General features: G+C 36.6%; 1 protein-coding gene across 1 annotated transcript; it reads left to right on the forward strand.

The window, feature by feature from the left end:
- The first annotated feature begins 6,915 nt into the window (after positions 1-6,915).
- On the forward strand, positions 6,916-8,448 carry LOC144705545 (uncharacterized). The gene has a single exon (XM_078578285.1). The coding sequence runs from the start codon at positions 7,089-7,091 to the stop codon at positions 8,121-8,123; it is 1,035 nt and encodes a 344-aa protein (XP_078434411.1). The 5' UTR covers positions 6,916-7,088; the 3' UTR covers positions 8,124-8,448.
- The last annotated feature ends 17,857 nt before the right edge of the window (positions 8,449-26,305 follow it).

Below are 26,305 nucleotides of genomic sequence, written 5' to 3' on the forward strand. Positions count from 1 at the left end.
TTTTGCTTGTGTGGTAAGGCAATATATACTTGTTCAGAAGATACAAGCTAAACAAAACAACAATACTCGTGGATAGTTGTACGAAACCATGGAATTTTCATAAAATGTCGGATGGTGCAAAATTACATTGCCACTATCATACATTATCATAGTGAAAATCATGATTGCTTTAAGATGTATTGATTGTATATCACGTAAGTTTTATTTTTGTGTATTAAAGATAATATAGAATATATATTTAGAACACTATAACTCGAACTTGAAATTTTTGTGTTATTTACCACTTTTCTGTATACCATCCATCATTTTTTATCATTTTCAGTATCAGTCATCTGACAGCTCAAATAGATGACAGATGACAGAAATGACTTTGTCGATTCATCCATTATCAATTTGGACAAATGACAGATGTGTACATAATGAATGCTGTATTTGAGTGCACATGTTCATGGGCAAACTGGATGCATCATCAAGCTTATTCAAAACTAATACTTCATCCACTGAACACGTTAAGGTGACTAGAGTTGTTGGATGGGTGAGAGAATTGGACAGATGGGACATGACTGAATGCTCATCAGTTCAGCTGTCTATTCATGGGATTTGTCCTCAACCTCATTAATATCCATCCATAACATAGAATATAACAGATTGTCTCCAAAGGGAACCATAACTAAGGATCTATTATTCTTTAAATGGTAATTAGAGATACATCATTAGATACCTATAAAATACAAGGTTCATTGATGAGAAAATGTAGCACGAGATGGTGATAATTAGTAATAAACTTATGATGATTATCGTAGATAATGGATATTATATATTGATTATCACAAATTTAGAAGAACAAGTGAGAATGATAATGGAGTAACGAGGATGATAAAATACACAGGAGCAACGAGATGAAAAGAGTGAGTCATGAAAAGAGGATGATGAGTGAGATGACAATGATACAATGATGTAAAAGTGCTATGATGGGATGAGAGGCTGTAAAGATGTAGTACAGTGGCGGAACGTGATGGTGAAATGGTTGTAGCCTAATGATGGTGCTGAGAAGAACTAATGTAAGGTGATGAAACTCATTGTATATCATTGTGAGTGTAAGTAGGATGACCATCTTCTTTAATGCCTCTTCTCACACACCAGGACACCAAGAACAAGCTTGATAGATCTCTGAAACTCACTAGCTTTTAATCAGCCCACAAATGTAGAAAGCAAGTTTAATGATGTATTGGACAAGGATCCATGACCTCTATTTATAGATCAGATGACATGGATGGAAAGTGGGGGTGAAGATGAAGATACCCTCAAAATTTCAACTCAATTAACCATTTGTAACGTCAGATATCAAGTTTTGAAGTTGTAGGTCATAAAAGTATAATAAATATTTATTCTGACTCCGAAAAATAACATATCCATAAATATAATGTCAAAATTTTCATAAACTAATATTCTGACTGAGAAAATAAGTTTCTATGAGATTATAATATCGGAAAAATCCATAAAAATACCATTAACATCAAAAAAATAATAACTTCATTCTAAAAGTATATTTAATTATTTTAAGCTTGATAACACACATAAATAACTACTTTAATGCATCAAAATACATATTTCATATAGGTAACCCAATAATGTGCATGGTATGAGAGACAGAGTGAGAGCATGAGAAAGACCAATAGAGAGAGTGGAAGAGATAACGAGAGAGATAATGAGAAGGAGATAATGTGTGTCTATGTGATAGAGAGTGATCAATAGTGAGGAAGTGAGAGAGAGAGAGAGCTAGGAAGAACGAGATAGAGATAAAGAGGAGGGAAAGTGCATATGCGTGTATGTTTGAGAAAGAGTGAAAGACTGAAAGAGTGAGAGAAAGAGAGCTCAAGAGACAAATCAAGAGAGATATAGAGTGTGAGTGACAATGAGAGTGATAGATAGAGAGGAAGCATGTGAGCAAGAATGAGAAAGGGAATCTGAGAGAGACTGTGAGTGAGAGAGAGAATGAGAGAGCCAAAGAGAGCACAAGCAAGAGCAATAGAGAGATTCATAGAGAGACATAGAGAGAGAGAAGCATAGGTAGCGACATAAAGAGAAAGATAGAGAGATAGAGGGAGACAAGCTGGTTTTGAATGGCATGATAGTGTGAATAAAATCCTTCGTCAACACTGTGGATACTGTTTGCCCTAGTGATGTTCTGCAATGTGGTGGGGTACCACCAAGGCATACTCCTTGTGGAACCTGCACTTGGAGACATCTTGTTACCCCTTGGCAAAAATCAGTGTCTCTACACGTGTTCTCAATTGTGGGAGAGGCCAACATTGTGCTGTAGGTGAGGTGGATCTTCACACTAACTGGGCTGGTGCTAGTATTGGAGAACATACTACAACTAGTTGTGGTGTGTGGTGGAATAACAAAGGGATATGATGTTTGGTGTTTGTTGACAAACAAACGATGTTCATAGACAAATGCAAATGTAAAAGAAATGTGTGTGCTTTCATATTTGGATTTTTCACAAATACTTGCCTGTTTGGTGAGAAATTGAAAGCACTAAATTTCATATATCTTATGTGCTTATTTATATTGAAATGATAAAATGCATGTTATTAAATCTTAAAATGATTTATTGCACTTTTAGAATAATTTTCTGCCTTTTCTTAGAATTATGATATTTTACATAATTTTGTGACATTCATTTCATCAATAAAATGATTCTGAAAATTTTAAAATATTTATTCAAATTTATTTTAATTATTTTATAATTTATTTCTAGATTTTCTGATATATTTATGAAAATTTCTGACATTAAATTCATGAAGAAAATAATTTATAAGTTTTAAAATATAGCTTTTGATTTAATTAAATCTTTAAATAATTTTTTTACTTTTCCACTTTCTGAAGTATGTGTCGGACTTGAAATCTGCCGCACAAATTGGAAGACAGAGAAAATCAGAGGAGAGAGGTAGTCGGATTGCTCAGATTACTCCGAATGTAAACAATGATGTATAATGATCCATAAGTAGTTTTGGGCTCCATAATTGGAGGTTAGTTCTATCTTTCCCTCATGTACTAGTCAACCCTTTTGGATCTATAAATAAAACCATAAAACCCCCATCCACCATTTTTTTCCTAATTATGGTTATGACAGTGATTTGCTTATTCAAAATATCATTTGGATCCATTTCTGCAATACATGAGCAAAATACTGAAGGAGTGACGTTCAAGTAAAGAATTGAAGAAAAAACACCAGTTGGACCATTGGGTGCGTGATGATGAGGTTATTGTGATCTTCGCCTTTTTTCCCATTCATTTGTTCATCATTTTTCCTAGCTTATAGTCACGAATAGGTTAGATTTTACCCATCACACAGACCACCTCCAACTCAGCCACTCATTTGAAGGAATACATCTTCCTCACCAGGGGTGATGATAAAATCATCATTTGAAGGAAGCAGAGGCAGCATCGCTTTCATCCATACCACTCAATTCACGTCCATAGCCGTCAACGATCACCCGACACCCGAAAATTGCGTACTAAATGAATTAGTATTTTCAATTTTAAATTTATAGAAAAAATTATAAAATTTTTCTATAAAGTTTAAATAAATCAGATGAAGTAGGATCAATATTTGCTGACTTTTCTAGAACTATTAATAATTAAGATGTACTAATGTTGAAATTCAGTTATTGAAATTCACTGAAATATCAAGTTCAGATATTCAAACCTGTATGTGATGGAGATATCAAGATTAGTCATGATAGATTTGGAAACTAGTAAATTATTTATAGATCACCAATCGGAGGGGTATAGATTGGTCAATAGAGAGACGGAAGATAGATAATTTCTGCTTTAGAAGTTAAGAAGTTTGCAGCTGAACCAGATACTGTTAGATAGATGTATATCAAATAGAATTTTGCAACAATGAATCCAAGGACTACAAATCTGAAAACTTGAAAATGAGATAATTAAAGAATTTTATATCAGATGCTAGAGCTTTATATTATAGTCCAGAATCATAGAGATAGAGAGAGAGAGAAAGATAATATTTGTGTACATAAGGGCATGATATAAAATGCCCTTCTATTGTATTTTCCTATTTTCTCTCATTACCATCCCTTCCTCTTTTTCCATTAGTTGAATTTGAATTTCTATAAATCCTTAATTGAATTTCATTCTCTGAATTCAAAGGAAAGTTAGAGGGAATTCTGGAGGGTCCTGGATGTGGCCCATACATCTCTAATTGTTGGTTCGAAATCCATAACCAAAATAGCTCTAGTTTGGTTCAAATTACCGAAATAAATAGCTTTAAAAATCACATGGGCTGCTCTAGTCAATTAATCAGTATCTAATTTTATTCCTGTGAATTTATCCATACATGTGACTTGAAAATATTCATCACCAATAAAAACTTCTTGATATAGAAGTCAAGAAGGGTTAGTTAAAAATGCCCGAAATGTGCATGAATTAATGTTTCTATGATATTCAGAAAAAATTCAATTAATCTAGTTAATAACATGATAAATTCAATATTTAAATTCTCAAGTTCATATAAAACCATGGAATTATCAGCACATTTATCATGTTATCAGTAGTTTTCAAATCGAACACCTAGCAGCTCAAATACGAGATTATTGAAACCTGACTGCCAGGTGTCAGATGCATAGTGTACAAAAAACAGAAAAAAATACTGTTTTTTTTTTAAGTTAAAGTTCCCAATAACTCTTTTCATAGAGTTCAGCAAAGTAGGTCTATTATTCCCAACCCTATGCCCAATAACACTTACATCCTCTAGATTATAAAACTTGAAGAAGAAAGCTTTGAAAAAAAGGAAACTTTGATCAGAGTCAAATTCAGATCAGAGTTGAGTCTGGACAGAACTTCAACCCGTCAGAGTTGGCTTCTTAGCAGAGAGACTCTTACTACCGGTCGACTCAAATCAAGATGTGACCTTGATCACAGTCCAACACTAACCTGAGTTTGCCTCTTATCAGAATTGATTTCTGATCAAAGTTGGTCCTGATCAGTGTCCAACTCCGATCAGAGGTCACAATTGATCAAAGGTCTCAGTAGCTGCGTGCCATGTAGGCCCAGTGCATCAGCGACTCTTTAACTGTAAGGTCTCGAGTTCCTTTCTTGTTTCAACTTCCAAGGGTTTCTCTTTCCGATATATAACTCCTGTCATTCCTGTACTATTACTGCGGCCTGAAGGACGACGTACTTCACCAGGGAGTATTCTTGATTTTGTCCTATCTCGCACTCGCTCTAAAAAAAGAAACATGAAAGGAGAGAGAAAGAAAGGTGGGTACACCCTCTCCATCTCTCTCTCTCTCTTTTCATCTCTCTTTAAAGAAAGAAACTTGGGTTGAGAGAAAGAGAGACATACACTAAAAGATAGAAAGAGACAGAGAGAGAGTTATAGAAAGATAGAGAGTGAGAAAGAGAGACAAAGACTGAGAGACAGAAAGAGACAGAGAGAGAGAGAGAAAGATAGAGAGTGAGAAAGAGAGACAGAGACTGAGATAGAAAGAGACAGAGTGAGAAAGAGAGATAATGAGAGATAGAGAAATAGAGACAAGAGAGAGAGTTAGAGAAAGATAGAGAGAGAGATAGAGAGATGGTGAGAGAGTTAGAGAAAGATAGAGGTAGAGATAGAGAGATACTGGGAGTTAGAGAGAGAAATAAAGATACAGAGAGAGGCAGAGAGAGAGATATTGAGAGAGTTAGAGAAAGATAGAGAGTGAGATAGAGAGATGGTGAGAGAGTTAGAGAAAGATAGAGGTAGAGATAGAGAGATAGTGGGAGATAGAGAGAGAAATAGAGAGACAGAGAGAGGCAGAGAGAGAGATAGTGAGAGAGTTAGAGAAAGATAGAGAGAGAGATAGAGAGATGGTGCGAGAGTTAGAGAAAGATAGAGGTAGAGGTAGAGAGATAGTGGGAGATAGAGAGAGAAATAGAGAGGCAGAGAGAGGCAGAGAGAGAGAGATAGTGAGAGAGTTAGAGAAAGATAGAGATAGAGATAGACAGATGGTGCGAGAGTTAGAGAAAGATAGAGGTAGAGATAGAGAGATAGTGGGAGATAGAGAGAGAAATAGAGAGACAGAGAGAGGCAGAGAGAGAGAGAGAGATAGTAAGACAGTTAGAGAAATAGAGAGACAGAGATAGAGAGATAGTGAGAGAAATAGAGAGGCAGAGAGAGAGATAGCGAGAGAAATAGAGAGACAGAGAGAGGCAGAGAGAGAGATAGCGAGAGAAATAGAGAGACAGAGAGAGGCAGAGAGAGATAGCGAGAGAAATAGAGAACAGAGAGAGGCAGAGAGAGAGAGATAGTGAGAGAGTTAGAGAAAGATAGAGATAGCGAGAGAAATAGAGAGACAGAGAGAGGCAGAGAGAGAGATAGCGAGAGAAATAGAGAGACAGAGAGAGGCAGAGAGAGAGATAGCGAGAGAAATAGAGAGACAGAGAGAGGCAGAGAGAGAGATAGCGAGAGAAATAGAGAGACAGAGAGAGGCAGAGAGAGAGAGAGAGAGAGAGAGAGAGAGAGAGAGAGAGAGAGAGAGAGAGAGAGAGAGAGAGAGAGAGAGAGAGGCAGAGAGAGAGATAGCGAGAGAAATAGAGAGACAGAGAGAGGCAGAGAGAGAGATAGCGAGAGAAATAGAGAGACAGAGAGAGGCAGAGAGAGAGATAGAGAGACAGAGATAGACATAAGAGAGAGATAGCGAGAGAAATAGAGAGAGAAAGAAAGACAAGGCGAGAGAAATAGAGTGAGAAAGAGAGAGACAGAGATAGACAGAGAGAGAGATAGCGAGAGAAATAGAGAGAGAAAGAGAGACAGGGAGAGAGCAATAGAGAGAGACAAGGATAGAGAGAGAGAGAGAGACAAACAGACAGACAGACAAGAGACGGACCGACAAAGAGACAGACAGAGCGCCAGAGAGAGAAGGGATCCATCGAGCACCGTCCTTTCCCAGATCCGACTTCCTCTCCGTCTCTCCCCATCTCTCACGATATCTCTCTATCGAAAAAAAAAAAAAAAAGAAACTTGGACAGAGCGAGTGCGAGAGAGAGAGAGAGAGAAAAGAGATCGGAATTCCGGTCCCATGGCGCGACCCACGTCCACCCTCCTCTCCCTCCTCTTCCTCCTCTCTCTCCTCCTCCTCTTGTTCCAATTCCGCCAAGTAACCTACCTTCTGCGCCCTCTCTGGGACACCCCTCCACCGCCCTTCTCTCTTCTCCCCCACTTCAACCACCCCAACCTCTCTCTCCCCTCCCTCTGCCGGCTCCACGGCTGGACTCCCCGCGCCACCCCTCGCCGCGTCTTCGACGCCGTCCTCTTCAGCAACGAGCTCGACCTCCTCGAACTCCGCTACCGCGAGCTCCTCCCCTCGGTCCACTCCTTCCTCCTCCTCGAGTCCAATTCCACCTTCACCGGCCGCCCAAAGCCGCTTCTTTTCCTCGCCAACCGCGCGCGCTTCTCCTTCGCCGAACCCAAACTCCTCGCCGACGTTCTCCCCGCCAAGGGCGACCCCGCCGACCCCTTCGCCGCCGAGGCCCGCCACCGGGCCGCCCTCAACGGCCTCCTCCGCCGCGCCGGCGCCGCCGCGGGCGATATTATCGTCATGTCCGACGCCGACGAGATTCCCAGCCCGCAAACTCTCCGCCTTCTCCGCTGGTGCGACGGGTTTCCCCAAGTCTTGCACTTGCAGCTTCGACAGTACCTCTACTCCTTCGAATTCTACGTCGACATGCGGAGTTGGCGCGCCTCCGCGCACGTCTTTCACCCTCGGGCTACGCGGTACCGCCATTCTCGTCAGGGCGACGCGCTTCTCGCCGACGCCGGCTGGCACTGTAGCTTCTGCTTCAGGAAAATCGAGGACTTTGTGTTCAAGATGAAGGCGTACAGCCATGCAGACAGAGTGACGAGGAGGAGCCACCTCGATCCCGAGAGAATTCAGGAGAAGATTTGCCGGGGGGAGGACTTGTTCGATATGCTTCCCGAGGAGTACACGTTCAAGGAGCTTTTTCAGAAGATGGGTCCTGTGCCCAAGTCTTTCTCCGCTGTTAATCTGCCGCTTTCTCTGTTGCAGAACGCTGAACGCTTCAAGTTCTTGCTGCCCGGCGGGTGCAGAAGATGATGAGAAATTAAGAACAGTTGATCATCAGTTTTGATTTTATTTCCCTAGAACTATTCCCAGAGAATTATCGGGTGCCAGGGGTGGATTCTAGAGCTCTCCGGGAACAGTTTCTTGACCAAGTTCCTGGATTTGATCGCGAGAGAATTCTGTCAAGATCTTTCTCTCTCAAGAACTCATTGCGGTTGACGTCCCGTTTCTGCAGTAAGGGATTATTTTTCTCTCTGATTTGGCTGTTCCAATCTCTTCGTAGGATTCTTTCTCTCTGGAAGCATGGACGAGGTTTACCGGTTTTTTTCTGCCCCTAAACCTATGCTCTATTTTTGTATTGGGTTTTAACTTTCTTTATTTTATAAGTAAAGAAAGAAAGAAAGAAAATTTCGATTGTTTCTTATTATTTTATATAGTTCTCTCATTAGAACTCATTTTGACGGATGACCCGTTTCTGGAATAGGGTGATGGTTTTCTCTTCCCTAAAGCTTTTTGTCTCCGATGTTGGGATAAACTCCCCCCTTGTTGTGGAGAATGTGTTCAAAGAACACTTCTACACACTCACTCAAGAAAACTCAAAGAGAAGGAGGAATAGAGAGAACAAAAACAACACTTGAATTGATTTGGGAGAGATAATAAAAACACATTACATCCTGGCCTTTATAAGCACAAACACAACTGTTCAAATAAAAAAAACTGCCCATAAACTAACTTCCTGCAGAGCACCTGTTGGTGCATGATTAAGTGATGTGTTGAAGACATCCCTTCATTGTGCTCCATCGGTTGCAAAGGATGGAGGAGAAACACCTCCATCCGATTCGAACCTTCTTATCTATTTCTAGAGCCTTCTTTGTCTAGAAGTCATCAAAAAAGATAATCCAGTTTCTGTCACTGGTTTTCATTTTCTCTCTGATCGTACTGTCGTTATCTCGGTTTAGAACTCTCTTTCGAATGTATCATGGATGATTACTCAGCCTCTCCCCACACCTGTCTCACTGAGTTCACTCTTCTAAAACATCCTCTCATACATGCCATTACAGAGTATTACCCAGTTTCTGGTATTGCGTCCTGATTCTCTCCCCTTCAACTTTGCTTCTCTCTGATTTGATTTATCTTATCTTTTTCTAGAACACTCTCTCTCTAAAACTCATGGAGGAATATTTTCCAGGGTCTGGGACTGGATTTCTATTAATATCTCTGATTCTTGCGTTCTTTTTCTTTCTCTATATCTCTCTCTTGAGAAGTCATTAAGAGAGATTACCCAGTTTCTGGCATTGGATTTTTGTCTCTCCCAGCAGCTTTCTCTCTGATTTTTCTGTCCTCATATCTTCCAAGAAATTTCTCTCTTTACAACTCATTAAGGCGTACTGCCCAGTTTCTGGCATAAGGTTTTTGTATTCTCTCTACTAAACCTTTGTTCTCACTCATTCATCAGCTCTTTTCTCTTTCTACAACTCTCTCTGTGTAGATTTCATTGAGGATAACCTTGTTTCTGGGATTGGGTTTTTATTTTATCTCCTTGCAACTTCTTTCTCTCTGATTCGACTGTTCTTATCTCTTTTTAAAACTCTCTCTTGAACTTATCAAGTCGGACTACCCAATATGGCATTGGGATTTTGTTTTCTCTCCTGAAACGTTTTTCTCTTGGATGTGGCTGTTCTTATGTTTTTCTATACGTTCTTTCTATATGACTCATTAAGGAGGACAACCCAGTTTCTGGTATTGGGCGTTTAGTCTCTCCCTATATTTACTTTGTCTTTGGCACTCCATGAGGAGAATGACCCAAGGCAAAGGGGTCCTTGGACTTTCTTCCCTCTTTCTATGTGGCATTTTCTCGCACTAGAAAATAAACCCAATGTGGAATTTTCCCTCTTTTTTCTGATGAGGATTCCCAAGTCCACGAGGCATTTATTTTTACTCCTCAACCAGGAACTCTCTATAGAAATTCTATGGAGACTTACCAAGACCCAGGCGTTGACCTTTTGTTTCTCTTTCTTGAAAATTTTCTCTCTCGGATAGCCTTCGAAGGTTCTTTAATATCTGTTTTCGCACCCGCTCGTGGAGTTGCAGATCAACGTCAATCAAGGCCATTCAACCTCAGAGCATTCAAGCTATTAGCTCCATCTTTAAAGTACCTTGTGTCACCTTAGCTTTGAGATAATTTTGGTTCATGATAATGGTTAATTTGCTCTGAGTGATTGTTTACTTCAAAGTTATCGTGTGCTAAACTTTGGTCGTCCACTTCAAATCTCCTATTTCCATTAAGTTGGGAATATCAAAGGTATTTCCGGTATCGAACTGCTCAGCGCCATCTGCTTATTACTCTTTTTCTCTGGAGCTTTCTGAGAGGAATCAGTTCAGGGCCTGACTTTTCATTTCCTCTCTCTTGATGTTCTCTCTTTAGAATGATAGTCAAGCCCCAAATGTAGACTATACTTCTCTCCCCATGTCTTCTTTCAACGACTCTTAGGACACAAAACTAAACTCCCTGCATTGACTCTTTCATCATTTACTCAAACTTTCTTGCTACAGAATACTCTAGCGCTAGTTACGAAGTCTCAGTGTTGACTTTCATATCTTTCTTGAAAATTTAAGAGTGGCCAACCCTTGGCACTGAACTTTCCTTTTGAACTCTCTTCATCTCATAAATCGGCTAAGACAAATCCCAAATCGAGGCTTAAGCTTTTTTACATTCCTTTTCATTTCTTCAAGGATAGAAAGATAATTCCATTACTTTACTTTTCTGTCTCCTCATACTCTCTCTAAAACTCTACAAGTACAATTCTTAGAAGAACACCCGAATGACAATAATCAAGTGCAAAGATCGAAATTTCCCATCTACAAGACTTTCTCACTCTAATAAGTCATCATCAATTACCAAGTTTCAACCCTTGACCTTGTTTTATCTCTAGATCTTTCTATTGCGGTTCATTCAAAGGACAAATATTTAATGCCAGGTCTGTAATTTCCTTCTCTCCTTCATAACCCTCTCAAAATAAACACTATTCCAGTGTTGAATTTTCAGATCTCTTTCTCTCCACAAATCTCATTCAAGAACTCTGTAAGGCCACTCATAGACGACATTTAAGGTCTGACATCCGCCAGATGAGAAGACCTCTACATGAAGTCTGGGTCTGTGTCACTAAACACCCTCAAAGTCCACGCCAAAAGAGTGATTGCCAGTGAGGTCAATGACCAGACTCCAATCTGGGCCCAGTTCCACATAAAATTGTGGTAATGGTTCAGGATCTGGCATTGCCCAACTGTTGACTTTGAATGAAGCAGTGTTAAAATTTTGCATGAAGCAACTGCCAGGTCACATGATATAGAATTATCTTAATCATCTTCTCCCCTTTTCATGAGTATGCCATTTTGCTTTCCTTCAAAATCCTTTTCATGGTGCTCTAGACAATTCTTTGACAAGAATTTATCATCTCAATACAATCAAAATAAAACTGCAATTGAAGCTTTTGCTAGTAGGTGACATCAGATTCGACCCTTGTCAATTGAGTGAACGGCCTTGTCCATGCTTAAGGAGCTATCTACCTGGTTCACCCAATCCATGGACAAGCCTGATTCAGCAAAACAGTCAACCTACTTTATGTGTGGGCAACTGTTAGCTTCTAATATCTTGGAGAAAACCTGAGGGAGGATGAATCATATTTTTAATTTGTGTAGAAGGTATAAGTATGAAAGAATAGTTAATAATATGCATCCTAAATAAATTAATATCTTAGGGATGAGGGTAGAGAATTCCAATTCTGGAGAAATATTTATTTGAACTAGAACAGACCATACTTTTGCCCCAAATTTTGGGGAAAATGATGCATTATGGTCTCAGTTCCATACAACCCTCTCTCAAATCCAAAATTCCTCAAATTTTTGATAGTCTTGTTGCGTAACCCCATGACCCTACTATGTCTGTACTATAACAGGCCTTCCAGGCCCCTACTTCTTTCCCATGACTTTCACCCATGGCTACATGATATGATACTATGCTGGATCTATGACAAAGGCCAGCGCAATAAGAAAGTCCATACCAACACTCCCCAAGGCAGTAATAATTCAAGTCTTGGGGGTTGTCAATAGCATTTAACAAAAAACTTGTGAGTTACTAACGCTTCCTCTATTGTATCTCTTTGTGTCTCTCTCCATCTAATTGGCAAACCAGAAGTAAGGGTTAAATATGTCACTTAAGGCTTCTTGCTTATGAAACAATATTTAGTTATCATCACAAGGTGAACAAGGGATGAATCCACAACAAGGAATAATTCATTAAATGAATTTTAGCTTTAATTTTTATTTTAATATTTTTTAGGAACTAAATCAAATTTGATAAAAGGAAACTATTGAAAACTTATTAAAAATAAAATGGTTAGAAAATACTTATCATAATTAAACTAATTTATTTATAATTTATAAAATGATTTAAAGAATTTTAATGGAACTTATGGTAGAAAATAATAATTAGTTATCAATAAACTACCTTAGCCTACTGTTTGGGAGCAAGAGTTGACACTTGGGAGAAGGGGCACAAGTGGAGATGAGTGGATAAAAGGGATGACTGCTGATTGTGACAGAGATGATAGCAAATACATGATAATGAAAAATAGAGTGTAGGTGAGTGTAGGTGAGTGATGACAATTTTACCATTGTTGGTGTAAAGTATATGGAGGTGGATAACCACAGAAAAGCGCTGGATTTGGAGGTGGCATGTGTCATATTGAAAACCTGAGCTATTGGCAATGGTAACCTAGGAAAAAGGATGAAGATGTGAGTTGGACAAGGAAGAATATCACACTAACCTCATTGTCACCAGACCAATGGGTCAAGTGGCGATTCATTTTTCACATGCCTGAGTGTCATTCATTTAATCTTCCGATATTTTTCACCTCCAATTTTCTCTCTCCTTCCATTTGTGTGGAGGATTGGCAGCATGGCATACAATGTTATGAGTGGAAAAGTAAAATTTTAATTAAAAATATTTTAATAAATTAAAATTTATTTATGTTATAAATTTAATGTCGTAAGACAAAAATACAAGAAAATAAGAGTATCATAAAAATATAATAAATCTTTAAATATTCAAATAAATGGAAATAAATATTTTATGACTAATAAAATTATTTTATTCATGACATTAAAACCAGAGAAGTATGTAAAAACACAACATATCAAGAAAAATAAGAATTCATCCTAAAGTGCAATAATTTTAAGGTTTAATGAGATGCATTAATAATCATTTTGATGAAAATATTATTGAAAATAGCATGATATTTCAGTTTATCAATAATTTTCGTCCATCTTGCACATGATCTTGTGTGGACAGCAACAGCCCATATCTACTTGTAGGATAGATTATTTTTGTCTCTTCCTATTATTTCTTTTTTCATTAAATTTTGCATTCACTGAGACTATCTCTCTTAATATTTTTGATACATTATTAAAAGTAATTCAGGATCTATTTTATTTTAAAATTGCATGACCTTGATAGAATTCGATATGGTTATATCAATTTTGTGTCATAGCTGGTTGATCCTGCTATGTGCAGCGCGAGGAAAGGCACACCGGGAGCTTAGTATAAGGAAAATATGGGACCTAGCTCTAACATCATGTATTTTGAGAACAAATGGCATCCTTACATATGAAGACGGACATGTAGGGTTCAACAACAATCGTTAGTCAGAGACAATATTCAAAAATTGAAATAAAATGAATCAGATAAAATCTTTAAAACTAGAACTGAAAGACTTCAATGGTTGAGTCACCTTATGAGAATTCAAATCCAGTATTTTCTGATTCCTAGAAAAAGTTGTCCCTAGCCATACAAGTGCGAGGCCCATAGATCATCCTTGTCACTTTGGATCTGCTTATCTTCTTTTCCGTCAATGACATTAGAGATCAGCAAGGATCTTCTCACCGTTCCAGTTGTATTGAGAGGGAGAGAAATCGGAGAGAGGACTCATAAGGAGAAACTTGGATGCATCTGTCTCACTAAGGAATTTAGAACCTTTTATACATCAGTCGGGTTTTCCTAAAACCCATTAAGTATATTATCCATTTTATTATAACATGCTCATTATTTCATTAATGTCATATATTTTACATGTTTCTGAGAAGTAAAATGATAGATGCGCGCTCTCAAAATCAAAATGATTAAATATTTGTCCGGTGAAATTTTTTTCATTGATTTTATTAATATTTTTACAGTTTTTCTGACATTATAATAGGAAGGAAATTAATGTTATGATTTAGAGTAAATGATATTCAGATAAATATTGAGCGTTTCAATGAGTCATTTTGCATGATTTAATAACATTTACCTTGCTTTTATAACAAATATTTTCAAATCATAGAGAATGATTGCTGTGCCAAGCATCACAAAAATGTACATTATTTTAACGCTCTCTATATTCACATATGTAACAGTGCTTCAATTGATTTGGCAAAAAATCCATGTGATCTTTTGTAGTTAGTGGATAACATCCAGCTTGGAGCTGTCAATTATATCCTTTTATATGAAGGTTCTTAAAAAGCTATAACAAAACTATGAAATTACTTCGTACTTATTAATTGATAACATGCATCTTGTGCAATCATTTATATCATCTTTCACCATATTTAATGCTTAATCATCATGAGTATTTTACACATTATCATTATTTTATGATATTTTCACCATTACCACGCCATTCTAACAAGTCCTAATGTTTACGTCAATTATGTATTTTTTTCCTGTTTGAGCTTTATCGAGGTCAAACCATTTGAAATTAACCACATTTAATGAGTTTAGTAATTTCAGGACATTAGTGGATGAATAAGGAAGCATCAAAGTTGTCCTACTTTGACTTTTCCAGTCAAACTATTGATTATTTATTTAATTCTTATTATTTATGTCTTATTATTTATTTCAGGTAGAATGAGTTTAAAGAAGATGAAAATTAGACATAAATGGAGAAAAGATTCATTAAAATGCCATATAAATTAAAATATATGAAAATCCTAAGCAATATTATTTATTTCTGAATGTCAATAATTTTAAGCCCTAAAAAGTCAAACTAAATAAAGGTATGAGCTGATGAGGCACCACAAATGCGGATTCATTCTACTTGGCCATCACAGCTACATGGACCGAACAAATTGCCTACATTGCAGAATGCGGCCCATTAGAGCCCAAGATGTTCATTTCATATTAATATGAGATAAACAGCCTTTTATACCCTTCCAGAAATGTAAATATTTCCTTAGGGGATTAAAACAGTGGACAGCTTAGATCTCTCATATTTATATGAGTTTCTTTGAGTTTTTTTCCTTCTCTTTGTCAGAAAGATACCTCAGAAATCCATGATCTATCGAGCATGTAGTCGTCTTTCTTTGGTCAAGATTAGAGTGATATGCAATGTTGACTTGGGATGATCCTCCTGGACCAAAGTCTTTTCAATCCATCAAAATAAGAGGAAGAATCACTGCCAACACGCTGGAAAACTCCAAAAGCAAAAAATTAGGTGATTAACAAGCTTTGAACTTGATTAAGGCCTAATTTTGGGGATTTTTTGTTGGAAATAAATACTATTTGTTGTTTTTTTATTTTTAATGAACTAAAATTGCAATTATATTAGAAAAAATAGGTCTTTGATTGTATCCTGACCATTTTCCTGAATTTTAAGGCAATAGTTTTGTTGTAATTTTGGACACATTTTCTCATTTGTTACTGAGAAAAATCTTGTGATTTTGGTGGCAATGGGTCCATATTTGACTCCTCTTCCAATTAATATTTATGAATAGCAACTATTTTGAGATTTGGCAGCCCAAATTGTAATTTGACCACCGCATCCTCATGTGGCTCACAAGTCATGCAACTAACTCATCCTCATCCTCATGTATCTCAGCACTAAATCTCCAAATTGTTTAATTATTATAGCGTTGAAATCTTCTATTCATCAGATTTGTATCTGTAGCTCATTAATCTAATTCTGACATCAGTTTTTGGTCCATTTCTTAACTTTGATCGGATATCATTAATCAGGCCATTTCCAAAGCCTTGAAATAAAACAAATAATACTATTTTTATACCATCTCCAAAAAATGCTAAATATATAGGATAATTATCATAATTCTTACATAACTCATTATCTTCTTTGACCTATTTTGACCGAGTCAACCATTTCAATAACCTTAGCTATATCTGGATTTGGAACGTACTCATCATCATACTCTTGTATACATATTTGGGTGAGTCTGGACTTAAATTTATTTATTCATGAGTTTTGTGCTTATAAAACCAAACAATTTTTTCCTATTAGTATTGAATTGACACCAAGAACAAAATAGTTTTATTAAAGGTGTATTGATTCTTATGTTGCTTAGATAATGACATATGATCTAATTAAGTTAGCAGAATTAAGTTTCAAAGTGCACAATTGGGTATATCCTATGTATAAAAAGTATTTCAGGTTCAGGCTACTCTTTTCAAGAAGAAAAAAGCGTTTTTCAAAATTCTTGCACCGAAAGTAATTTTTTTCTCATTAACTCACACCTTCAGATAATGTTTACATTGCAATCTTGGATAACCTCAGGGAATAGACTCCAGTATGATTTAGTTGATGCTGTATGTGAGCACTCCATAATGACACTTTGCAGAGAATGTTGGGAATTTATATCACCCACAATGTTGGGTTGGTTAAGCTTGATAGACGATCTGAAATGATTTCCGTAGAATAAAATAAACAAAACAATATCAATTAAAGCTAAAAAATTATTGATTCAACTCAACATCAAATTAAAATTATATTTTTTGATACATCTAGAGCTCGGACATATGAAAGGATTAAATCAACCCACTTAGATACATAATTGACTGCAGTCATAATGAACTGATTCCTAGATGACAGTGGAAAAGTTCCCACAAAATTGATGGCCCATAATAAAAAATCTTCAGTTTCACAACTGGTTTTAGTGGTTTATATTCTCTCTTTTTCTGGTTTACCATAGACGGAGATTCCAGTAAATTTTCTTAGAAATCAACATAATATGAAAATAAAGTGGGTTAGAATTTTTTTATAAATCATTATAGATTGAAATCAAACAAATAGTTTTAGAAGTAATAGTTTTTGAATAAAAATGTTTACAAGATAAATATGAATGATACAAATTTAAGATACTTATTTTTTCTTCTTTACATTATATTTCCTCAAAATCTGATCCGGTCCAAAACGAAATAGATAAGGATCTTGCCAAAACTGAAATTATATTTATCTCATATATTTGTTTCTTCTTGAAACTAAATAATTGAAAATATGTGCAAACTAAGGAGTAAATCAAATAATATAATCAACATTAAAATTTTCAAAAAAAGATATAGGATTGTTAACATATAAGTTGGATTAATGATCAGATGAAAAAATTTTAAGACATACTCATATCCTTAAATCAAAATTAAGTTCCTTTGATCATAGAATTTATGAAATTAACATAGTATTTATTTTTTTGTCTGCAATAATTTTTTTAAAAAAATCATTATGACACAAAATTTATATGTAATAGATGAGGTATAAATTTATTTTAATAAAAGATATGGCTATCAAATAGTTTTATGTAGTTGTGTAATGTGCATGAATAACTCTAAGGTTTGTGAAGTGTATAAAATGATGGAGATTGACTTATTTTCAATACGTTGACCTTGAAGAACTCATAAAAGTCAAAAGTTTCACACATAAGTGCAATGGGTATTATCTAATATAGGGCATGTAGGACTGATTTCTTCACAAAATCTATGTTATATTTTCATGATCATGTTTTCCTACATCATTTATCTCAACATCCAAATATTTATCTTCCAGTTTAGTCAAAATTTTACACTTGATGGACCATCTATATAAGCTGGCATGGCTGATGAATCATGCAGGTTTAGATAAATACTGTATGACATGAAATCCTAATGCAGTTCCATGTCTCATTTTCATGAAAATAAACCATTAATTGTTCTATTTAGTTAGTTATTATTATTATCGTGTGATGGACATCCAAATATCTTTCTACAAAGTCACTTGCCTTTAACATGTGTTCCAAATAATTTTGTTTTAAGGATATGTGAAATGGTTATCCGAATGTTAGGAAATTATAGCTCTATCTGATCCCACTCATTTAATATGGCTCATTTCATGGCCATTAGTGTGTATATAGTAATAGATATTGGGTGCTCTTTAGAGAAAGAGTTCAGAGAATTTGTATGTATGAATCGTTGAATAGTGTTATACCTAATTTATAATTAGGATGATTCATGTCATGGTTTTTTAAGTGGTCCTTAGAATAAAGACACCAAACACAACTTGTGGATGGATATTTGTGTTTGGATTATAACTTATCTCTGTCCCTGAGTTTCAGATTCAAATCAATCTTAGCTTGAATTTAGGTATAAGCAGACAAAGGTGATTGTGTGGTCAAGATATCATCATCCACAGTTAGGTTAAGATGTAGTTAAACCCTAGACCAAGGCATTGAAAATTTTGAACTAGGCATTGTTGGATAATTCCCACATGCATTGACGACATGAGCAATGTGCCCCATTTTGTCTCTCATGCGAATATAGACATTTAAATACTGAAATTTCTTGTTATTTTATAGATTATTTCAATATTTCTGAGCTTCAATGGATATCAATTTATCCATATTGTGAGCGTTTTTAACTAATCCTACATGACTTCTATGCCAAAGACTTTTGTTAATAATGAAATCTCCAATGTGCGGAGAAAATATTGGGAATTAAAGGGGAGTATCTCCATACATAGACTGGATGTGATCTTTAAAGTTATTTGTGTGGGCTATTGTGCCATATTGTGCCATATTAGAGAATTTTGGTTTTGAGCTTTAGAAGGCCAACAAGAAGGGTATGGACCTAGTAATGGATCCTGCTAGTGATGTTTGTAAGGTTAACTTCCTGAAGTGGATCATAAAATTTAAGTGATAGAGATCTTGAGTAATTAGAAAAGAGGATTCAATGGCATGGAGAGAAACTGGAAAATAATAAAGTGGAAATTATAGATCATTCTGATTTATAGTGTTGGAAATATATTAAGCCTACAAGATAATATCTCATTCCAATCCTTGCTCAAAATGTGTTCAGATATTTGTAATCTAGGATATTGAATAGGATATTTAAATATTTGGATAGAATATCACTATCTCGTCCCTCCCTTAGGTGATGAACACGAAGAACGCAGGTTCAAACGACTCGTATTACACCACAGGGAGGGTAGGGACAGTCATGTTATGTAGTGGTGATAAATAGTGCCACCGATAATACAAACGGTAATACAACAATGGAATTGATGAGAAGTATAAATCGGATGTCGATTTACACCAACGTCGACTAGGTTATGGTAACCCTAACCTGGGAATGCCATTAGGCTCCCAATGACCCGGACGATAGGTTGAGGGATGATGGTACGAGTTCTGCGATTGCTGCTAGCAAGTGCACCTTCTACGCGCCAACCAAGGTTGTACCGATATAAACCTATCCCACTGTACATTATTCCTATCTATCACTAACCTAACCCCCGGCGGAGGAAAAATGTTAGGAGGCACTGAAAGAAATAATATAACACCAAAAGGGAGGTTAAGAGTGTACCAGTAGAGGTGGGACAAGGGTTGATGCGTGATTTGGCAGTAGTTTAAGGTGATCAGTGATAACATACATCTTTAGTGCCTTATATTATTATATTTATGCGTATTTATGCATTAAATTACTCATATTTGCATGTTATCAAGCTTAAAATGATTAAATCTATTTTTAGAACAAATTTCTGAAATTTTTCTATATTTTAGGATTTTTCTAATAGTATATTCTAAAAGAATATAATTTTTGAGAAAGAATATGATTTTTATGGAATTTTTGGATATTAAATTTGGAAAGATATGATTTTTCTGATTCAAAAAATATATTTATACGTATTTTTTGGGCTTTTATTTGATTTAATATGAAATTTTAAGTATTTTGGTTTTTTTATGGCATAGTGTGACGTGGCGTGCGGATGCGCCGCCACATCAGCATTGAGAAAGAGATTTTTTCTTTGTTTTTTGTCCTTTTGACATGTACATGTGGCACGGAATATGAAAAGTCGCGGAATACGAAAAGCCACGGAATACGAAAAGCCATGGAATATGAAAAGCCACGGAATACGAAAAGGCATGGAATATGAAAAGCCATGGAATACGAAAAGCCACATAATACCAAGTGCTTTGACTTCTTAACAGGCACAAACTGATGACATTGATGAAGAGAGAGAAGAAATTAAAGGCTAGGATTGCTTCAACTTCCAACGGCCATAACTTTTCATCTTCCCCTCCTCTTTCTCTCCATACCCTCTAATCTATAAATAGAGGCCTGGATCATTGTAAAAACCATCTTGAACTTGCTTCCCACTTTTGTGGGCTGATTGAAAGAGAGTGAGTTTTGAGATCCATCAAGAGTGTTCTTGGTGTCTTGGGTGTGTGGAAGAGACAAAAGAGAAGAGGGGGAGCTTACCGGCACTCGCAAATCTCCGTGATCCTGGCGGAACGTAAGGATCTAAGGTAAGTGTCTTCGACTTACGTTGTTTCTCTCCCAACATCATCGTTATCATAGTTATAGTTTTTTTTTTATCAACGTTTCATTTATCACTTCACTCACTTACGTCCCCACTCTCTCATCTCTCCATCCTTGCCATCGTACCATTCCATATCCAACCACTATCCTCGTTCATACCATAGTTCATTATCGTGTCCGTCACAATCACTTACTCTTTTATTTAAGTTAAATTAACATATAAATTAAGTACTTCTTAATCGATATCACTCGCTCATATCCTTGAATTGTGTTTTTGTCGATCGCTCATTGATCATCACTAGTTTAAGAAAGTAATTCCTTAATCATCGTTCCCTGTGGAGACGATCCGTACTCATCACTAACTACGTATTTTCAAGTACGGTCAAATATATTTTATTGAATAATCTCAATCACCAACGACGAATTTTAACCCTAAAATTGAGATTATCAATCAGCAGGTTGGCGTGACAGTAGCGCCAATAGGCATGATGATGCGGGTAGGCAAGGCAGCCCAAGTATGTGCAGCAGTAGGGGCAGCAATGGGTGTGGTAGTGGGCGTGACGGCAGGGTGCGGTAATGGGCGCGACGCTGTAGCAGCACGGAGGTGCGCCGGCAGAAGGGCGTGGTGATAGTGTGAGGCGACATCTAGGCGTGGTGATGTGGCAAAACAGTAGTAGTAGGGCACGACAATGCGGTGACGGTAGAGTGCGATGACGGCAGGGCACGACAGTGTGGTGGTGCGTCAGTGACAAGGCGCGGTGATGCGACGGACATAGGGTGTGGTGGCTAGGCAACAACAGGGTACTACTCCACAACGACACGGCGATGCAGCGACGGTAGGGCACGGTGGCTCTATGGCGGGGAACGGCATCAGGGAGTGACAGCGGGGGGGCGGTAGGGTGGGGGGCCGGCATGGGCGGCCGCGTGGGCAGTGTGGGCAGTCGTGGAATGGCGCGGCCAGCGGGGTGAGTGGTAGTCAGAAATGGGAACATCGGAAGGTGGAGGCAGCTGGTGCTCCAATGAAGGAGGCGGCAGTTTCCGATGAATCGAGGCTAGGGTGGCATTTTGGTAAATATGTGGAAAATTAAAAATAACTAAATAATTACCTAAAACTTTAAGGGAATAAGGCAAAAATATTGTATTTTCTCAAATTTCCTCTTCTCTTTCAATGGGTGTCCCGCCCTCTTATGGGCCTTTCCCCTTAGAAATAAAGAGGAGAAGGCCCAAATAAGGGGTCCTATAGGCCCCTAATAGGAGAGAGGCCCACAAACATGCCCACACACGAGGTTGCACACGCACAAACACGTCGGAGCATACGGGGTCCCAAACACGTTCAAACAAACACATATGACACGTGCGTGGCCACACATACAAGGCCTACAAAACAAGAAAGAAAAGCAAAAAAATAAAGTCAAACCTTCGGGGCCTATTGAATAAGCCGAGTGCTTTGAAGGACGTATTGCAGGTGTCATCCCTGATTCAACGAACTGGTGGAGACAGGATCTTCGAAGCTTTGGCCCCCCATCAATAGGGCTGATATCATAGCCATTGGACTGGAGATGTTAATAAAATATATTGGATGATCTTTTGGGACAGACTTCACAAGATAAATTCATATGATCCCTGAATGGTTAAACTTTACATCAATCAAGTTGATTTTTGTCATGCTCGTGCGAATGGTCCTTACAGCTATAAGACCAAAGAGACCTTGCAGATGAATGATTTATTTGACAATACTATGAGCCTTTAATCACGGCATTCAAATCAGTTTGTGCTCAAGTGTAGCAATAAATGTATGAATATGATTTTGTTGTAAAGATAGGTTTTTCTGTCCTTGGTATAAGAGAAGATTGAAAAAAAGGAAGAAGAAATAATGAAATCTCCGAGAAAGTGTTATTTTATGTTTTTGCCATGCATCGACACTAGCTAGATAGACTAGTTAGATCTTGATGTTTGATTAAAGCATATATAATTCAGGAGAATTGTGTAAATGAAGGATTATATGTATATAATAACTGATGGTGGTGATTCCATGAGAGTGTAGGCATACTCCTATGTATCTTCTAGGTCACGAACTATAGCTTGGCACCTCAAGGGCCAATGTTTTCACCTATCGATTTTTTAAATTGATCATTTATTCATTATTCTATTTTTATATCTAATTAGTTAATGGGGCTGACCAATAAAGGTTATTAGGCCAAAAGTTATTAAATCGATTGATATATAGACCTAGATGTTCACAGGTATAATATTCCAATTATGGGAGTGAATACTAAGAGCTTTTATGAGATTCATTATTAAGTTTTTCCTCTTTCTTTTATTTTTCTCTTCCTAAATGTAGGTTCTACTAAGGCTAGATGGGGACAAAATCTGATTTTGGACAACACTATTTTAGAGAAATAAGAGTAAATTTAGAAATCTAAATATCACATAGATATGCATAGAGGCAAAACATCTGAATAGCTTAAATATGGTCACTCAAGAAATCAAGAAACCATTGATCCAATCCATGAAAAGGTTATGTTTTTTGCTTTTCTATGTTTTTGCTTTCAGATCCTTTTTCAATTCAATTTTCTGATGGCCAATTGAGGTACTTTTCGAAATTGTTTATCTAGTGACCCTTCATGTTCTAATGGAAACATGTTCACTTCTTGCTATCTTTACTTCGACAGAATTCCATTCACTTGGTTCTTACCCTTTTCGCTCTTGAAACCATACATTGCCATACCAATAAATAGTAGTTCAGGATTTCCCTTCTAAATGTTCTTTTTAGAAGTTGTTACCATGTTCAACATTTTGGGGCAAAGAATATAAATTTTGGTCATGTTAATGTTAACAATGGATTCAAAGGATTAATAAGTTATTAAATAAGGATATTTTTTCTAGTCTCAATGGGGAATTTCACTCCTCACATTGAAAAGCATTTCATCCACTCAATCATCTTTAATAAATGGATTTATGCCGATTACTACTCAATCATGTAAGCTCAGAATAGAACCTTTGATGTCTCATATCTTTGAGTTATATTGTGCTCAAGAAATAGTCCTAGTATATTTAGGATGGGTCTTCACTCCACATGTTCATGTTCCCTTGACAACCCATTGCACATAGAAGATAAAATGCACCACTATCCCACAATGGAGTCATCTTTCAAGTTTTGACACTTTATATCTCCTTTTTAGTTGCATCCAATGAAATCTGAAGCGTATAATTGATGTACTCATTGTTATGAAACATCCAAGTATCTAAGCTTAGAAACTAACGTTTGGGCCAGTCAAATGGTTGACATCAAAATGCCTCTGATGGTGTTACTTGATGATATTTATGATGAACCACTATATCTCTTAGGTTACAAGTTCATCAAAAATTGCCTCACATTGAAATTAATAAGTCTTTAAACCATTTCGGTGCATGTAAATGGAGAAGCCATATATCTCCGTCTAGAATCAGAATCTCAATATACTTACTATGGCCTAGAGTACGCTCCACCAATAATAATATATATTATTGCACACCAATCCCATGGGACCTGTGACTTATTGCAATGCAATATCCTAGTTTGGTTCCGACGCTCTTGTGACTTAGAATATCAAGTTTTATTTTGGTAGTACCTTTCTTGCTTTATTTGAATAGATTTCTGCATAATCTTGGAGCATGCTCCACTAACCACTTAGTTTGACCTAGGTAGTAACTGTATCACTGGACAATAACGGAGTTTTTTGAATATTAGCGTATGTTCCACCAAACTAAGCAGTTACTCTACGCCAACCTTTTGTCACAGGCTAGTTCTTAGTTTTCGTATAATTGGGCCTAAAGTTTACTCAAAACCAACTTCAATAAGTTCGAATCTTAAGACTATGACAAAGGAGGACAATGCATGAGTTTTCGACCTTCATGCTCAAGATTAGATTTTCTTTGAGCAGTTTCCTATGATCTCTTTTTGTGTGGTCACCACTGCGTACTATCTTATATTAACATGTAACTTTATCTAGGACACATATGCATTGCATGTATTGTGCATGGACATAATTTTGGACTAAATATCTCAAGTAGTTCCTGGCTCTGGTTGGTCAATTAGGTGTACCTATGTCAGGTCAATCTAGGTTTTTATAAATTTAACACACTTAGATATCACACTACACAATAATATCACATAATGAAAAATTATATTAAAAAGTAAATATGACTAAAATATGTAAACACATACAAATTCTGCTAATATAAGCATGAAAAACATGTTAAAAGTTGAGAAATACTTATTTAAGTAAATTAAAATGATTTCCCAATTTTATTTAAATTTAAAACCATTTGCATTGTAAGTTGTTCTATTCTATAAATCAACAATACACATTTCTTAATATTCTTAACCAGTTTGAACTGATGGTGTTGATCAAACTAATCTGAGGGGATTAGACCTAGTCAGTTGACTTTATTGGATCCAATCATATCTCTTCAACCTGGTCAGTTGAGACTGTTGGGTATAGTAATGATTCATTTTTAATTACCTTACTCAACTTGTCTTTGGAATTGTCATTACTTATTAAAAACCAGAAATAGAAATTAAGGCTAAGATTCACTTATTCAACACTTGCTCTATGCTTGTAAATAAACTTATAAATACTTTTGCATAAACTAGAAGTCTTATACGACATTTTAACCCTAATTTAGGATTCATCAATCCACTATAGGGATCAAATCATTCAACCCCTCCAAACCCATAGAACTAAACCCAAGGGCTACGAGTGATGGTGCACTTCTATTTAAGCTATTTCAGCTCTGTTTGTATCTCATCTTGATTTTGATCTATTCATGCTGTATAAGAATATGGGAGAGAGGGTTCAAGTTTTATTAGGACTCTTGGGGAAATGACACCACTCAACACCAAGGGAAACTGTCGACAAGGTTTTTGTGATGTTCACATATTTTCAATAGTATGAAATGCACTTAGCAAAGTTAAGCGGGCTAAATGAGAAGAGCAGCCCAAATTAACCTTGATTTGAATGTGATGTTAGTAGGGTCTTGGTGTTAGACCTATGAGAATAACTCAATCCAAGGATAGCGTGGAACTTACTATATGACTGTACATGGCACACGAGGAATGATGGTGCCACTAACAGAAGAGTTTTTCAAAGTGCGACTATGGAATCAAGATCAAATGCCAAGCCTTTTTTGAAACAGTTAAATGGTTTTTATTACCTGATTTTTTATTCCTTGGACATGTTATAACTCCATGTCAAAGTTATATATTGTGACCTTTGTAAAAGGCTTTCATGTAATTTAATAAGTATCATGAGACAATAAATTGATAAAACATGATAAACTAATATTATGTAAATTGATGGTTACTGGTATAACAACTGAAATTAAATTTTTTTATTGATTTCCTGGTTATTAGGGCTGCTCCGAATTTCTTGTGGTGATTATGATAAATCTGTCTTTGGTGTCTTAAGGGACGGGACCAATTACAAAACAACGACATGAATCATTCTGATGGATAATAAGGTTAATACCGTCCAGGGATTCATAAGGATAGATTCTGTGATATATTTCCCTAAAGATCATCCCCCATCCGTCCTTAGTATCTCAACAATAATGGCCACATGATAAGCCA

The sequence above is a fragment of the Wolffia australiana genome, chromosome 7 (genome assembly GCF_029677425.1).
Source record: "Wolffia australiana isolate 7733 chromosome 7, ASM2967742v1".
NCBI classification, from domain to species: domain Eukaryota; kingdom Viridiplantae; phylum Streptophyta; class Magnoliopsida; order Alismatales; family Araceae; genus Wolffia; species Wolffia australiana.